This window comes from Syngnathus leptorhynchus, chromosome 10 (assembly GCF_054491065.1).
Source record: "Syngnathus leptorhynchus isolate UIUO chromosome 10, UIUO_Slep, whole genome shotgun sequence".
In the NCBI taxonomy this organism is placed as follows: Eukaryota; Metazoa; Chordata; class Actinopteri; order Syngnathiformes; family Syngnathidae; genus Syngnathus; species Syngnathus leptorhynchus.
The window spans coordinates 9,111,617-9,128,536 of NC_141204.1; the positions used below are offsets into that span (position 1 = coordinate 9,111,617).

General features: G+C 40.1%; 4 protein-coding genes across 4 annotated transcripts; 2 read left to right on the top strand and 2 right to left on the bottom strand.

Moving 5' to 3' along the window:
• The first annotated feature begins 283 nt into the window (after positions 1-283).
• mkks (MKKS centrosomal shuttling protein) lies at positions 284-2,751 on the top strand. Its single transcript, XM_085922918.1, has 4 exons — positions 284-1,349; positions 1,560-1,741; positions 1,819-1,929; positions 2,013-2,751. The coding sequence occupies exons 1-4, from the start codon at positions 365-367 to the stop codon at positions 2,433-2,435; spliced, it is 1,701 nt and encodes a 566-aa protein (XP_085779044.1). The 5' UTR covers positions 284-364; the 3' UTR covers positions 2,436-2,751.
• A 3-nt stretch (positions 2,752-2,754) lies between these two features.
• On the bottom strand, positions 2,755-4,720 carry LOC147050303 (3-oxo-5-alpha-steroid 4-dehydrogenase 2-like). Its single transcript, XM_085922919.1, has 5 exons — positions 4,446-4,720; positions 4,082-4,242; positions 3,872-3,973; positions 3,643-3,793; positions 2,755-3,558 (listed from the first exon to the last, which is right to left on the bottom strand). The coding sequence occupies exons 1-5, from the start codon at positions 4,718-4,720 to the stop codon at positions 3,492-3,494; spliced, it is 756 nt and encodes a 251-aa protein (XP_085779045.1). The 3' UTR covers positions 2,755-3,491.
• Positions 4,721-5,355: 635 nt separating this feature from the next.
• On the bottom strand, positions 5,356-11,251 carry memo1 (mediator of cell motility 1). Its single transcript, XM_085922674.1, has 9 exons — positions 10,824-11,251; positions 9,510-9,591; positions 9,361-9,429; positions 9,053-9,165; positions 8,839-8,950; positions 8,438-8,580; positions 8,264-8,340; positions 8,048-8,152; positions 5,356-7,786 (listed from the first exon to the last, which is right to left on the bottom strand). The coding sequence occupies exons 1-9, from the start codon at positions 10,882-10,884 to the stop codon at positions 7,655-7,657; spliced, it is 894 nt and encodes a 297-aa protein (XP_085778800.1). The 5' UTR covers positions 10,885-11,251; the 3' UTR covers positions 5,356-7,654.
• Positions 11,252-11,741: 490 nt separating this feature from the next.
• On the top strand, positions 11,742-15,455 carry spast (spastin). Its single transcript, XM_085922762.1, has 16 exons — positions 11,742-12,146; positions 12,229-12,312; positions 12,377-12,460; positions 12,666-12,826; positions 12,888-13,000; positions 13,073-13,166; positions 13,243-13,317; positions 13,460-13,531; positions 13,626-13,701; positions 13,793-13,884; positions 13,982-14,061; positions 14,162-14,204; positions 14,279-14,358; positions 14,447-14,517; positions 14,603-14,643; positions 14,721-15,455. The coding sequence occupies exons 1-16, from the start codon at positions 12,029-12,031 to the stop codon at positions 14,844-14,846; spliced, it is 1,410 nt and encodes a 469-aa protein (XP_085778888.1). The 5' UTR covers positions 11,742-12,028; the 3' UTR covers positions 14,847-15,455.
• Positions 15,456-16,920: the final 1,465 nt, after the last annotated feature.

Sequence of the window (16,920 nt, forward strand, 5' to 3'; positions counted from 1 at the left end):
TTATTTATGCGACCACCGAACAACTAGGACCAGCAGGACCCGACGCTTTGGCAACTGCCATGGAAACGAGTATTCTATATAGAAGCCTGTATTGCATTTGATTAAAGTAATAATTTAATTGATTTAAGCCTCTTCAAGTATGGTCATCATTAAATTATATGTGGTCCAAAAAATAATGCTGTTTTTGTTTTGTTTTTATGTTAACGTGACTGAACCCTCATTTTCCGATGTACTTTAAATTACAATCAGGCAATGCCGTAGTTTGCAACACTTTTTTTAAACTCTGCAAATTTGTCAACCAATTCATCCTCAAGAACCACATTTCCCGATTTTGGTGTTCAAATGAACATTTAAGGGAAATACGATGTCTCGACTCGTTAAGAAATCCCCAGCGCTTTGCACGGATCAACCATTGGAAAACAGTGACATTTTGAACAAGCTTCATCTTTTGGGTCAGCTTCTCAGATCTTGTTATGGTCCATCGGGTAGACTGAAACACATTCATAACAACATCGGAGGGCAAGTTGTGACCACCTCAACATCATCAGTGCTACTTCCAGCCATTTATTCATCAACACCGTTACTAAATCTAATTTTAGCCTCCATTCGCAGTCACGTATCTCGTTTTAGTGACTGCGGGTTGTTTGCAGCTATACTATGTGTGACTCTTATTGAAAAAGTCAAACTGTCTGGTCTAGGACAAAATGAAGCTATCAGGATAAATAAATACCTTTTGGGTCTGTGTACCGATTACCTTCACCAAGAAGCGTGTGGTTGTAAAGTGAAGCTCGACTTTTGCAGTAGCCAAAACTTAATCAAGTTGGCTTACTGTATTCTCTGCAGCAAACCAGCCAGTATGCTAACAGAGTATGAAGCATTTCACATCAGCAAGTTGGCAGTGCAAGCCTTTTTACTAACTGTACCATCTAACAGCTCTGGTACAGTAACTCTGGGCAAGACAGTAATTGTGTCCATTGAGGGTGTTTCTGTAATGGAATCTGCAGTGTTTCCAGGATTATTAATTGACATTCCAGATGGTTTTGAGAGCTTGGAGGTGATGACTCAACCATGTGAACCGCTCCGTGTGGTATTGTTCAGCACATCCCTTGCTGGTGACCTTTCTGAAATAGGAGATGGACCGATTGAGGTCCAATACGGCGTTGACATGGAATCTCAGATCCTGGATCACCTCCTCGACATAGGAAAACAGGCATTGAAAGATGACGTGAAGCTATGTGTTTGTCAGAAGGTTATCCATCCAGTTCTGCAGCAATACCTAAGGAGTCACGGCATCATAGTCGTGGAGAGGGTGGGAATTAATCTCATGGAGCCGCTTACTCAACTCACAGGTATCCACGATTTAAGACATTATTGCAATGTCAGCTATTAATTTACAGCCCTCAAATATTGCATACAGTATGTAATTGGTCTAATTCTGGAAATATATTAAATCATTTCTAGTAATATCAGAGATCTAGGTAAATGTTTACAATTTTCTTTAGTTAAATGTGAATTGTATCTGTGGCTTTATTCATCACACTTTTTGTTTACCTCTACAGGGGCTCAACCTGTGGCAACATTACACACAACAATCCCACACAAAGTCTACGGAAAAGTGAGGAATGTAACCTCAAGACATTTTGGATCTAAGACTATGCTGCATTTATACCCTGCTGAGGAGTCTGTGATTTGTACCACAGTCCTCTGTCACAGGAATGAGACTATGTTAAATGAACTGAAGGTACGATTAAAAAAAAAAAAAAGTGGATACACAATGCCATAACCAAATATTTATTTTTGTTTGTGTGGTCTTGAAAGGTGGCATGTCAGAAGACCGAGCACGTGCTCCGACTTACCCTGAGGGAACCGTTTGCTTTACTTGGAGGCGGATGCACTGAGACCCACTTAGCTGCTTACATCAGACATCAAGTAAGAGTGATTTTTATTTTGTCTTAATTGCTGTCTCTATTTCCTCGACTGATCCCCCCCCCCCCCCCCCATTATAATCCTAGTGTGCCACCACGTCAAGCGCATCAGTGTTAGGTTGCCTGCAAACGGAGTACCTTCATGGCGTGGAGGCTTTCTGCAGCTCTCTTGAGTCCGTGGCTGCAGCACTACAGCATGACACTCGGGATTCTCTCATTGATTTGACTTGTGCTCACCACTGGACTCTTCCAAAAGATGTGACACAAGAGGACATTGAGAGTTTAGACAGCAAGTGTGGCTGTGGGCTGATGAAGAGGAACCAGACTAAGAATTGGTGTCACTTGAATACCAAATATGCAGTCTTCTCACCTGCATCCTTGTCTCAAGATGGAGCTGTGCATGTAGATGTGATTGACTCCTTCACAGCAAAACTAAATGCTTTACAAGTTGCTGTAGAAACTGCAAATGTTGTCCTCGATATACGATATACAATACAAGATATGAACTGACTCAAAATATTAAAAAGTGGTTTATGACAACAAGAACAAAACTACACCCTGGACTCGCCACCGGTTGATCACAAACCGCATAGAGATTCAAATGCACTGAGTTGGAGATGCTTCAAGCACGTACCACTGCGAGGAGACCTCGTGGAAGACTCAGGACACGTTGGCTGGCCTGGGAACATCTTCAAATTCCCCCCAGAATAGCTGGATAAAGTGGTTGGGGAGAGGAACATCTGGGCAGCTAAAACTGCTGCCCCCACGACTTAACTCCAGATAAGCGGAGGGAAATGGATGGATGGATGGATGGATGGATGGATGGATGGATGGATGGATGGATGGATGGATGGATGGATGGATGGATGGATGGATGGATGGATGGATGGATGGATGGATGGATGGATGGATGGATGGATGGATGGATGGATGGATGGATGGATGGATGGACCCTATAGCATAACACAAATTTTGTGTTTTCCCCTTCCCTTTTAATTCAAAGCAATACAAGTAAATGAGGGAAATTTATATTATGAACTATCAATTTACAAAACATTAAAAACAACTTCTGGTTTCCTAAGAAGAACATACGAATCGCTTTGGTTTATCAACTAAATGTGTGCCATAAGATTGATCACCGTGACTGAATATGGGGAAAAATGGAACATTTGCTTTGCAGAGTTTCAACACTCCTTGTTTTCCCAGACCTTGCCTGAGGCCCCTTAGTTAACTAACCATCTACATAAATGCCAGAGTAGCAAAATTGCATCAAGCAACACTTACAGTATGCCTTTATCTCTAATCATTTTCAAGCCAGAACCTTTTGAAGCATAAAAAGTGAATGTTTTATCCAAAAATACCTGTGAGGCAAGGCGTATCTATCCTACAAGGGAAATTAACTTAAAAGTTACAGTATAGTTTGGATCTTTCCAAGTGACAGACTGTAAATGTATTTAGCTCTTAATGCCAGCAATAGACTTTTGACCAGTAAACCAGCTTTTAAACATGAACAAAATAAAAGTAGCAAATTCTGCAGCTCTTTCTCCATTGTCTTATCAAAATTCCTCAAAGTAAATATGGAATGAGAGCCTTTCGTGACTTGGGGTAGTCCTTGAATTTACCCTTGTAAAACCTAAAAGAAAAAAAACAGCAAATTCTGTCACTCAGTTGGAATGTGATTTTTTTTCCACACTGCTAAGCTTCTAGTAATTATCACCTGTGATGGTAAATAGCTCTTGGACCAACGAAGCATGTCGTATATACAGCAAATGAGAGTGATGGAAGGCCCCATGTGGCTATAGCATAGCCAAACCACTCGATAATCTCTCCAAAGTAATTTGGAGCAGATACATACTCGAAAAGGCCTCCTGAAAGAAAACATGAAAAAATAATTCCACACATAGCTAATACTATACGAGTTAACTGGGGTATAAACTTGTACTTACCTTTGGGTATCTTGTAAATCACTTCCCCCTTTTTCCTCAACTTACGTAGACAATAATCACTGTGCAAATTGATTGCCATTCCAGTGTAAAAAAATAATAAACCTAAAAGAAGTCCCCAGGATTATAGTTTAGCTATAAAGCATTGCACATCTAAATGAAGGATTTACTTTATAATACAATGTAACAAAATATAGCCTACGTGATACCCACCAATTTTAAGACGACAATCGGTTTTCCATTGGTCCAGCTGTGCACAATGCAATAGGTAATGTCCCTGCAAGAACCCATTTGCAGATGTAAACATCATTGCTCCCATCATCACATTCAATGGGTAAGATTGTCCTCTGATCAGAAGTGAATAGATGAATGTCCTAAGGGGTTGAAAGACAAAGCAAGTTGAACATTTACAGTATCTGCCGTTATTTATCACTTTTGTTGAAATATTTGTGCTCTTAATGAACTAACATCTGGTTCCTTACTGTAATTGTTTTGCTTGCACTCTTGCCAATAAAATCTAGTTATGTCATGTACTGTTATCTGGAGACGAAGCTCTTCACGACTCCTTTTCTTTTACCTGTGAAAATAGTGTAGGCAAAAGGTTCCAAGTAGAAGCATCTTTCCCATATTGTTGGGTTTTTGCGGAATGAGCATCAGAAGTATTGGGATCAGAATAGCTGGTAACTCCTGAAGGAACCAAGCCAGACTGGCTGGCACCAACCTGATGTGAGGTGTGTGTTCCATGTGGCGGCCATAGCAGGTTTGGATTTTCTTGTGGTGGTAGAGGTGCCATAGTCCTGCCAAGACCATGCTAAAGCTGAGATAGTTAAGCAAATCCTTATTGCAGTACATACTGTTTAGTCTATTTTATTTCTTTCCCTATTGTGAAGTCTTCAGAAATGTCAACCAGCCACCGTGAAAGCTCTCAAAAGCAAAGAGAGGTGTGTCCATTATGACTTTGTGTGCATATACAAATGTGAATTAATTTTTTTTTTCACTCTTTGAAGACATTGGCCTAAAAAAAAAAAAAAAAATACCTGTAGCAACAACATCTTACGTAATAGTACTCTTAATTTAATGCATAACATTATGGTTAATGTTGTTTTAAATAGGTTTGGAGTTTACCTTTTCAAACAAAGGGCAGTTTAATAGGTTCAATTGCCTAATCTACAGTCAAACCTCCCGGGTACCTGAACTTCCTGTTGGAGAGGAATCACACACAAAAATAAACAACTTTGAATATCTATAGAAGCTTAGAAATCAATTTAGGAGCAGCACAGTCAGTGACTTACAGTATCCAGGTAGGACTTTTTTTTCCTTTGGTTTAAGTAATTTGAGATTCCATTGTTTACTTTAAAGCGTAAGCACAATGTTCTCTGTATTCTATCTTTATGTTCTATCATCTTTGATATCTGCATTTCATCAGATTACATATTTTGAGCAGTACTGTCACTTATTCCATTTGGATTTATAAGTGTATATAAGGAAATACAAGACAACATATTTGCTTTTCAGTATATTTTACTTGGTTTGTAACATAAATCCTTTGCCTTATCTGGAGAATCTCTTGCGATGCTTTGCCAGTTGAACCTGAGATCAAAAAACTCCGTTTCGGGAGTAGTATATTTTCGGAAAATGATGTAAGTTAGCGTGTTCTCAACAAGAAAAAAATAAAAAATACACAGAAAAGAAAATCTAAAATACAAATATTAGAAAGCAAAAGAACAGTGTTGAGGTTCAGGCTTTGTCTTAGTACAGGAATTGGGTGAGGTGGCAGGGGGGACAATCACCACTCCCTGCTGAAGAAAGCAAATGGGAAACAATTGGTGGCACTGGAGACCAACGGATGGGGGGGGGGGGTCTTCACACACACACAAGTGGACTGAAGGTGGCATTTTCGGGCACCAGGTAAAGAAGGCCAGGGTGGGGTGTGGTAGGCAGGGCACATAGCGATTAAACGTTTACACTTTCTAAAAAAAAAAGACTATTTGTGAGAATACACTATAAATGTGTTTGTTCAACATTGATAAAAAGGCACAACAACACAGTGTGTCATGCTTTACTGGTTTGAAATCAACACCAGACTAAGTGACTGGTGACTCAACTTGCAGTCTGTGGCCACATTGTTTCAAACAAAAGTATTTTCTTTACTTTCATATGGTGGTGAGGACAACAAACGTCGAGAGGACTGCATCACCTACAGTGAGCTGTATACAAGATTACAGCTCAACTATTCTTGGAATACTTTTGAGTGTCTTCCAACTTTAGTTTGTTTCCCCCCAACTATCTTTTTCAAAATGTGGACACACCACATTACAATTTCAGATTAGAAAATTGCTCAGTTCACAAGAATTTACCCACCTAATTGTCATCAACTCCGGAAACTTCTTCTAGTGTTCATTGAGAAGTGGCTAAAGCTTCCTCTTTAAAAGTGTGTGTGTGTGAGTGGGGTGGGGTTAATATACTCATTTAAGTTCAACATTTTTTTTTAAATGGAAAGAGGAGAATCCCCGTGTCAAAAACGGCAGGATGATGGAAACCGTGTGCTGCCAGAAATATATTGCCATGAGTCAATGCTCCCGTCACAATTAACCAACTGCTGGCATTCTGTTTCTGTATGCACTTAACCGCCTCATTATGGGGCACATTTCATTTAGCAGATGTAACTGCTAAATTCCAACTACAGCCAAGCATTATGGCTTTGTGCAGATAAAGTAAAAAGCTTTAATGCCACTCATGATTAAATTCAAACAGTCCCAATCCTTTCTGTTGTCACATGTTAACAGTCTGGTGATTCCAAATTTGAAATTGGACCAAAACATTCAAACAAATGCTGGTAATGTTCGACAAGATCCTACAGTAAACGGACAGGGCGTAAACAACCATCTTTTTCACAACATAATTGGCAATTTGCACACTTGATCGGAATTTGTATCTCTAAAATGGAACGCTTTGTCGCACCACTGGTTTAATGGGGAAAATTAAGTTGAGGACTAAAAAGCATCTATGACAGCACTGCTTGTGTCCAAATCCACACAGTAATCAGTAAATACCACAACTACTAAAACTAGATAGGAGATAAATAAGATTTTGTTAAAAATAAAATAGATTAAAACAAGTTTAAGTAATGTGAGCTTTATCTGTTTTTGGTTTTGTAAAGCAGGGGGTTGGTGAACGCAACTAAATGCAGCCCTTTTGTTCAAAATGCCAAAATACTATGTGAAACTGGTTTGACACAGCTGAAAAAACCTCTTTAGCTTTCCTGCAATATATCATTATTTTTGATTTCCATGTTCCGCAGAGTTGTTGTCTTCATTATTTATCTGAGGAAGATTACACGAGTATGAACCACCAAGTGTCCGATGTTGATTGCTTATCACAACTCAAAATCCATTGAGTTCAGAGGGACAGGGGACGACTGGGGCCCTCACAAGAGCCCAAATAAGATCGCCACTTAATTCAAACCATAATCATGTTAAACCTTATCTGACCTCTAAATTTTTCCATCGACCTGTTGTCTCAGAATGTCGCTTTGAAACTGAAATATTCCACCTAATATTCTGAGACTGACAGCAAACTGGGAGGATAGTGGGGAGAAAAGACAGGAGCACTGGGAGGGTGACGAGGCTGAGTCCTTCCTGCAAATAGAAGGCTTTGCTTTTTTTTTTTTTTTTTTGAGAGGTGGGGGTTAAGGTAGGGGGGGGCAAGCGTGTATAGATCTGGTAATGGCAATAGATAATAAACGGCAGGGCTGCGATGATGCAGTGACCCCTGCGATCATCGACCTCAATGAACGATGAGCGCCCCCGCAGCGTAGCTCACAGAGCTGTCCTGCCAGTTTCGGCACTCGCTCGACTGAGCGTAGTTCAGAAAACTGAAGTTCATGTCTATACCGTTCTTCCTCAGCTCCGCCACAGCCTGAAAGACATCAAAACACACATGCGCTGACTGAACATGCGCTCAAGTGTTCTCATCTTGGCGTGCTTTTCTTTCATGTTCCTTGACCGTTTGCAAAAAAAATCTCATGAACTTCACTTCCAGTACATTTCAACTTGCTTATGTATATACATCCATCCATTTTTTTAATAACACCATTTGATGGCGTAGAGTGTTCTGGCGGTGAACCATGGGGCAACTATGTCTATTTGTTAAACAGTATATTCATCCTCATTGACTCACATTTAGCAGCACTCCAATGGGGTGACGCCCACAGATGGTATTGCGGTACTTTTTCAGGTAGTTGGTGAACGGCATGGGATCCAACTGTTCTATAATGCCCATCCCCTTTCAAGACAAACAGATAACACACAATGGATGACTTTCAGTAGGAGTGCATTCTATTCTGAAAACAATTCTTTCTGAAAAGAACACACTCCAAAGGCTGACATGATTTACCATTTTGTCAAGATGTTCAATTGACCTGTAGATTTCCCCTTGAGATTGATCATAATATGTGTATCGGAACCGCTGACCTTAACAAACAAAAATAAGTCAACCTTTTTAAGAATCGCTAAAATGCATACGTATATATGCGCCTCATTTCCATTCCTTATGTTTATCGGAACTGACCCCAGTGGCAGAAATCCGATGAGATAACGAAAAGGTTGGAAGGGTCTGCCAGGTACTTGCTGAGCAGCTTCCCGTACTCTTGTTCCTTGGACTCGCTCAGAGCTCCCACTAGCACGGGCACGATGCTGAAGTCATCTTTGTAGCTGACAAGAATTTGGAATCAATCCGTGAAACCACTCGGGGTGCAGTAATTTAAGGGAAATGATTGCACCAATGTGATTCATTTTCAAGCATGTGCTGTAAAGAGCTCTTATAATGGCAGTATCTGAATACATGAAACAACCCACAAGCACACGTTCCACAAAATGATCCCCTATGTGCTGCCACGATACACCCAGATTTGTGTCCATTCAGCCTTTGTTTACATCCAGCCTATTATTTTGTCATGAAACATGAATTACCTCTCCATGGCTTTAGCAGTATAAGGCAAGTGCATTTCAATACTGTGCTCATCTTCGTCCGTCTGCATGCTCATCCTTTCAAACAACCCTGTTTTCCAGAGGTCAGCATAAACTGAAAATCAAAGAATAATTGTAATTAATCGGATAGTCAAAAAGGCTCAAATAGCAGTTACAAAAAGGTGATTTTCCATTTGTTCTAATCATCTTATCATACCCTTCTGGTCGATTCTCAGGTCATACAAAGGTGTCCTGTAGACGTCTGCTGTTGATAGGGCACAGCGGGAGAGGGGCACATGGTGAGAGGGTCCCAGGATGAACACCCTACGACTGAAGAATAAAAGACATCGTGTCACTCCACAGTACCAGAACCTCAAAAGTGCCTGTCAAGTTGTATCATTTGGAGGGCAAAGTCATAAAAGGTTTTTTCAAGCTTGATTTCACGCAATACTGACTGAGCAAGTCTCTGGATTTGACCTGAGAGGTTTCACTGTACTTTTCAACAAAGACTCATCAAAGACTTACGTAACAGAAGGGTCAACCTGCTTGTAGGCATGTGCGGCACAAGCACCACAGTAGGTATACCCTGCATGCCTGCAAAAAAAAATTGCAACACAAATGAGATGGCTTGGAAGCCCAGATAACATTTCTCTTCAGTTTTTCAATGTGATTACGGAGCTATGATGGCTCTGGCGGGTTTGATTGTAGACTGTGCTTGCGACAACCAGCCTTCTAGTTGTGCATTCAGCTGGGCTCCTGAAAATAGAATGAAAAGACTAATAAAAGATGGCATACTTATATTAATATTGTTTCAGCTAAAAATACTTTGAAATGGCAACTATATTGTTTACATCAATCCAATCAGACTGTTGTTCATGAAGGATTCAGGTCAAACTCAAACTAACTGTTTTGGACAATAATGTTGATACAGCAATTGAGATTTAGTAAATCAATGATACTTCCATCTTATTTATATAAGTATTTGTATCAGTATACATCTTGGCGATACTGGGCCTGTATTTTCTTGGTATCGGATTAATATCAAACTATGCAGTAGTTGCACACCACTATTTTTTTTGGAAAGAGGCACACCCTTAGCGGTTATACTTTGCAGAGGTACGTAACTGCACTGCAAGAGACTGAGGTGTTTCTAAAACTGAACCGTCTTATGTAGCTAAATTAATAAAAACCTGAAATGCCTGTGTTGAAATAGATATTTAAAATTAGTAGTAGTAGTTTTAATAGGTGTGCCCAAACTGCATCCAGGGTGCACAAACAAAATATTGGTTGAGGATACCAGCCCTGCATATTTACATATTCAAGTTAAATCAACAGTTTTGTGGGTGCATCAATTCTGAATACAGTGATGATGCAGATTTTTCTCATCGAGCAGAGGAAACGACATATAGAACAAACTAGCTATCATTACAATGCAGTCAGGGAGGCTTAAAGGGATAACTGGCTGCTGAGATGGGGGAAGGGGGGAACGTGGATGCGCGATGTTGTTACCCTAACCTATCTGTTTGTCTCTCAGCAGGGACTGTTTAACGGCATAACTAAAAGCATTCCAGTGTTGCACACTACTAAACGAGGTCATAACAAGACTGAAATGTTATCTTCTTGGCATCAAGAGTTGCGGCCATGTTTTATTTAGCAAGACTGTCACGCTGGCCTTTTTTTGCTCGAATTGTTGGAAAATCTTGAACTGTAAATATCTTGTTAAACACAAATGAGAGTAAATGGTAGAAATTATCGAATGACAATGAGCGAGCAAGACAAGCTACTGCTAAATGTTAGCTATCTTATCTCCATCAACAAATGAAACGTTGTCTAAAACTCTCGATTTGGGGGATTGCTCTCACTGGGTATTAAAGACAAAACTATAAAATGCTAACCAAGGCAGAACATATAGTGCTGGGGGGGGAGATCAAAGACAAAAGGCAGCTATCACACGGTGTGCTAACGGCCGGTGCTGTGTTGACAATTACCCGAAGCAGAGTACCAGCTCCCGGCGTGACTTGCTTCTCTGCACACCACTCGATTGGACATCTTGGTTCCAAAGCCGCCTATTTTGGTGTATTTAGGTCTTGTCAGTCGATTAAAATCTAATTGTAAGCCAGTGTCAGCAAACACGTCTGGGAATTGATGGCTGTGGCTAACTTGTTAATGGAGAAGAGACAAAGAACAGTTGGGACTGGGGAAATAGTCGGCTCAGAGGCTTGTGCGGGCTAAGGTGTTCCGTCAGCTGCTATTGACCGGTTCGTCGCGAGAGGGAACCTACGTTCAGACAAGCAGCTCAAATTGCAAAGTACAAAAATTGAAACACATCGGGCGCAATCAGAAAGGACAACACTAGAATTTCAGATAGTTGTCACGGTAAAAAAAATAAAATAAAAAAAAATACCGAGGAAAATGTTGGTTTGATTGATGAGCAAGTCAGCCAAGAGGCGTCGCCAAAGTTGTCCTACTGATGACTTTCAACAACTGTGATTGGCTGAGACACATGGGCGGAGTCTCGGACGTGACGTACCTGCTGGCAACCATTAATTTTTGTTTATATTATTTTTTTTATATTTATTTTGTATTTTATTTTTTACACAAACACGTAGTGTGGTGTGTCAAAACGCATATTTCCTACCACATATCGCTATGTGGTAAGCCTGACCCTTTCTAAATCAGTTGCAGAGTTCCATATTTGTAAAAGGAATTTAATCAGTTGAATTGTCTTGAACACATCACCATGAAAAATGAACGGAAAAATTAAGAAATATCTCAAAAAGCATTTATCCCCATACTATTAAACCACTGTTTCGTTTTGTTTCTTTTAAGTGTGCTGCATTCTATTTCCGACTCCAAAACAAACGTAAAAATGCTATTATTTTGAAAATATTTACGGAAGTACTCTTTATTTGCTACACGATAGGACAAGAGGGCGGGGCTTGAACGTGAACGCGGAAGTTAATGATCATTTTCGGAAATCAATACCGTACCTCCAAACGGTATCATAGATCACTATGAACAAGAATACAGTACTATTTTTGGGATAGTCTTCCGATGAGTTATTGTAACTATATTGATGCCGATGTATTTTAAAAGCCAGATGTCGATCTGACTACAATAGTTTAAGACCAACTTCCCCGCTTTGTGCAAAATAATATGCTAAAGTCTGAGCTGTAGATTTACAAAAGGAGTGATGTCGGTCAAAACAAATGCGAGTAACGGCAGAGATACTGGCGAAGTGGTTAAAAACCATCATAAGCAAGCGTTTGAGTATATATCCAAAGCACTGAGGATCGATGAAGATGATACAGGTATGTTTACGGTGCCCATGGGTACCATCTTACTTGTTTGCGGTTCTGTGACAGCTTTCTAAGAACTCTTGTGTGGTGGCAGGAGAGAAGGAGGAAGCTCTACAGTGGTACAAGAGGGGAATTGTTGAGCTCGAAAGCGGCATCGCTGTGACGATTACGGCACAAGGTAGGAACCGAGCAATCAGGACAATAGTGTATTCTTGCTTTTACGCTAATTTAGCTGTCAACAGGGGAGCAGTATGAGCGGGCCAAGAGACTTCAGGATAAAATGATCACCAACCTTACCATGGCTAAGGACAGACTTGCTCTTTTAGGTAAGAGACAATTTGATTTTGTCCCATATAATTTTCCTACAGGCACGTCATCTGTCCAGTTCTCAGCCTTTCTGTGTGGGGTTTGCATATTATCCCCTTTTTGTCAATGTTTTTCTAACAAATATGTTAGGGTCTCATGCATGCTGTATCTGCTTGACAAAAAAATACATAATAATAATAATTAGTACTGTTGCTGTCTGTACAGAGAGCACATTGGCTTCCAAAGGAAAGATTAAACCCCAGAATGCTTCAGAAAATGTTCCAAAACAAACAAAACCTAAAAGTCAGCTTGCGGTCCAAGGGATGTCCAAAAACACCAGGCCCTCCACAGCAGGAAGACCACCTTATAGAGCCCCCGATTTAAAGGTAAATGACTTTCATGTGTCTTGTTATGATGGAGGTTGAGATATTATTTGTTGTTGCGAAGGTAACACCACAAGTGGGTAGACATTCAAAGCAGCCCCAAAAGAAGCAGCTGAAAAATTTCAAGAATGTGGACAGCAAACTGGCAAACATGATCCTGAATGAAATTGTAGACACGTAAGTTGAAATCATGTACTTTTCAGGAAAAGATTCTGTAGTTATTCTGTGTTTTCATGTCCTTCATTTCAGTGGGGCATCTGTAACATTTAATGATATTGCTGGCCAAGATCTGGCCAAACAAGCACTCCAGGAGATTGTCATTCTTCCTGCCTTAAGACCGGAGGTGAACATCTAAATATGGGTCATGGTCACCGTAATATGCACCACATTTCATGATTGGTTAATCTTTCCCTGTGTAGCTTTTCACTGGGTTGAGAGCTCCTGCACGAGGTTTGCTCTTATTCGGCCCACCAGGAAATGGGAAAACTATGCTGGTGAGTGAATTAATAATGAGTGGTGTATTTTTTTTTTCCATGCAAAAAGAAACATGAATGCACTTGACTCTGACACCAAAACCAATTTTGTTGTTTTTGTGTTCAGTCAGCAATTGAATGCATTTTTTGCTTCCTTTACCAGGCAAAAGCAGTTGCGGCAGAGTCAAACAGCACATTCTTCAACATGAGTGCAGCCAGTTTGACGTCAAAATACGTAAGTGGAGTCAACTTTGTACATGTGATCATTTTAGTTTGTACTTTTTTTTCCCCCTGCAATATATTTAGTGTGATGTTCACCATCCTTTCAGGTGGGAGAGAGCGAGAAGCTTGTCCGAGCATTGTTTTCTGCTGCCAGGGAGTTACAGCCCTCTGTCATCTTCATTGGTTGGTATTGTACACTTGGACTGGACCCAAATTAGACCCCCTTTATATTTATATTTGAACAGCCATATTCTGATTTTGCATCCATTTTTAGATGAAGTGGACAGTTTGCTCTGTGAGAGACGGGAAGGAGAGCAGGAGTTCTCACGTCGTTTAAAAACAGAGTTCCTCATTGAATTTGATGGGGTAAGAGGTTTAGGACATTTAATGCTTACTATGCAAGTTACGTGTTGCAGTTATTGCTGCATCCTTATTGTCATGTCGGTGTGCTTTTGTGGGTCAGGTGCAGTCTGGAGGAGATGACAGGGTGCTTGTCATGGGAGCCACCAACAGACCTCAGGAACTAGATGAAGCAGTGTTAAGGTAACGCACTGTCCCCTTCTGTTCTGCACAACCATCACTCCTGTTAGTTTTTTTTTTTTTTTTTGTTCGGATCATCAATGTTCTCTGGTATATCCTGCAGGCGCTTTGCAAAAAGAGTCTACGTGGCATTGCCTGATGAGAAGGTATTTACCATCCCTACCAAAGTCAAGGTTTCTTTTGCTGTCAGCCTATAAATGTTGATGTTATATTTTGTCAGACGAGAGTCGCACTTCTGCAACATCTTTTAGCAAAGCATGGGAGTCCACTCCACAATAATGAGTTGAACTGGCTTGCAAAGTGAGTTTATTATAGTCACCATGTCCATATTCACAACTTTACCCCGCAAGATTTTATGATGAACGTGCCACCCTTTCTTTATTAATAGAGCAACTGCAGGGTATTCTGGAAGTGATCTGACATCCTTGGCTAAAGATGCTGCACTGGGGCCAATCAGAGGTAGGAACCTTACAACTGATGAATGATCGCATCTTGTCCCGTAGGTAAGATTTACGTTATTTCATGTGAAAATCTTCTCACACAGAACTGGGACCAGACCAAGTTCGTCACATGGCTGCTAGTGAGGTTAGTATGTGCAATCAATGATGTTCCTTCTACTTAGTTTGGAAGTTAAGCTAAGATATCCTCCTCACATTTTCAAGATGCGCAACATCAAGATAAAAGACTTTGAGGATTCCCTGAAGCGCATCAAGCCCAGTGTTAGCCCAGCAACTCTCAATATGTACAACAAATGGAACAAGGACTTTGGTGACACAACTGCATTTTGAATTTGAATCATTTGCGTTTCAAAATAATGTAATATTAATAAATAATGTAGATAAATACAACATATTGTTTGGCAAACTTATGCTTGTACTATACTTATTTGATTTGGAGTACAAATTTGCATTTCTTGTAATACAAGGAAAATGTGTCCGACATTTTCTATGACTTTCAATATAGTGTTATACTAAGAAACTTCTTGTATTTTATTTTCAAGAACGGTCTATTGTTGACTTTCCACAAGAGGGCAGCACACTGTTGTAAGTTTGAATCGCTCTGTACCAGAATGTTATTTTGTGCAAAAAGTTTTTTTTTTTTCCGAAGGAATAAAATGGGACTGAAATCTTACTTTGTTTAGTATTTTCTTCAGTATATTCCTTGTTACAATTACACCATTTGAGTAACCTGTATAAAAATGTCTCTGGTCATGTGTCCAAAACATACATTTGAGTATTTAAATTTCAATAATTGCATTACTGGTCGAATCTGAGCTTGCTGCAGATATGTCTGAAGCTTCTCTTCTACTCTGATCTTGCTGCATCTGGAATAAACCTTTCTCACAAGTATAGCTACAGATGAGTGTAATGCTGTGAAATTGAAAATAAATATCCGCTTGGATACTGGCCACTGAAGAAATATGTTTTGAGAGTCTGTCGTGTGTTCATGCACATACATGTAGAACAGATCACAGAGGTGATAATTGAATTTATGCACATCGAGCCAAAAAGAGAACAACCAGTTTGCAGATGAAGGTGCTCGTTTAATTGTTAAGTGTTGTGGAATAGTTAAGTGGGCTGTATTAAATGTGTGTGGTCAGAGAGTTTTAATTTAGTGCTACTTTTTCCCTCTTAAAACTTGAACCAAATGTGACGTGATTCCCACTGGCCTTCCTGTGGTCAAACTGTGGTATTAAATGCGGTTCACGTGGTCCGGCAGCTGCATCATCATCTTTGAGAATGTTTACTCACTGTGAAAAATGCAAACATTTATTTATGCTTAATGATTTAGTGCCACAATACTGTCCTCGGATTAGTATTTGCACTCTGCTGTTGCTTGTCAAACAAATGCATGAATACACCATGGGCGTTTTTTTTTTTTTTAACTAACACGTCATGTCTGAAGAGCTTCTTTCAGAGTATTTAGCATCCTCCCTGTTTTCACTGAGTCCATCCAGCAAAGCAAACACATGGTCCTTAAAGACAGACATGATGAATGACCTCATGATGTTTTCCACCACGTCTCTGTAAACAACACACGGATGTACAGGTGGCGCTGTAGTTTGTGGCCTCAAACATTACTGCAAAGAATTGATGCACAAATAATCTGTATTTATGCAAGCTGTTGGACCTGACAGATGATGATTGTGGTACTCCCTAGGCTTGAAAATTAATGCATTCACTGATGATTCCATTGACTGATTTAACCACATCAAGTGAAGGTGTGATGACACATGGAATGACCAGGTCCACATTTCAATCTACGTTCCTTTCCAGGTGTCCCTAAACTTTTATCCATATGCCTTTGGGATGACTGACTGCCTTCCTTCATGGTTGCATGTCAGAGGCTTCCACCTCTACAGTGCCTCATTGATGCTTTGACCACAACATCCATTTTAAGGAAATACAGAATAGGTAATCATTTGATACTGCCAAGTGAAAGAGCCCACCCTGTAGACGTTCGAATAATAGTCAACGCAGCAAGAACCCCTCTCTACTTGAACAAACAGTCTGGGAGTGTTTCTTCAAGTGGCTCCTCAAGAATGATATGTGGTTGGGAGGGTCTCGTTGAAATGTGCTACATGTGCGTCACTCGAACGTTTCGAGAGCTGTAAGGATTGTTTTGTGTGGAGGAATTAATTACAGTCTGGGAATATGCCCTTGAAGTTGTGCAAAAACGCAGAAACCGAACAATCATAGATGGATGGATAGACAGATGGAGGTCGACCAGCACCAACTGTGGTTGACTTTGTGAACTATTAACAAAACATGACATGTTGCTCATGTCATACAGTGGATAATTCGCAGAGAGGCAAGAAATGCTTAAATTCATTGCTAAAATTGAACGATTTCTTATATTCCG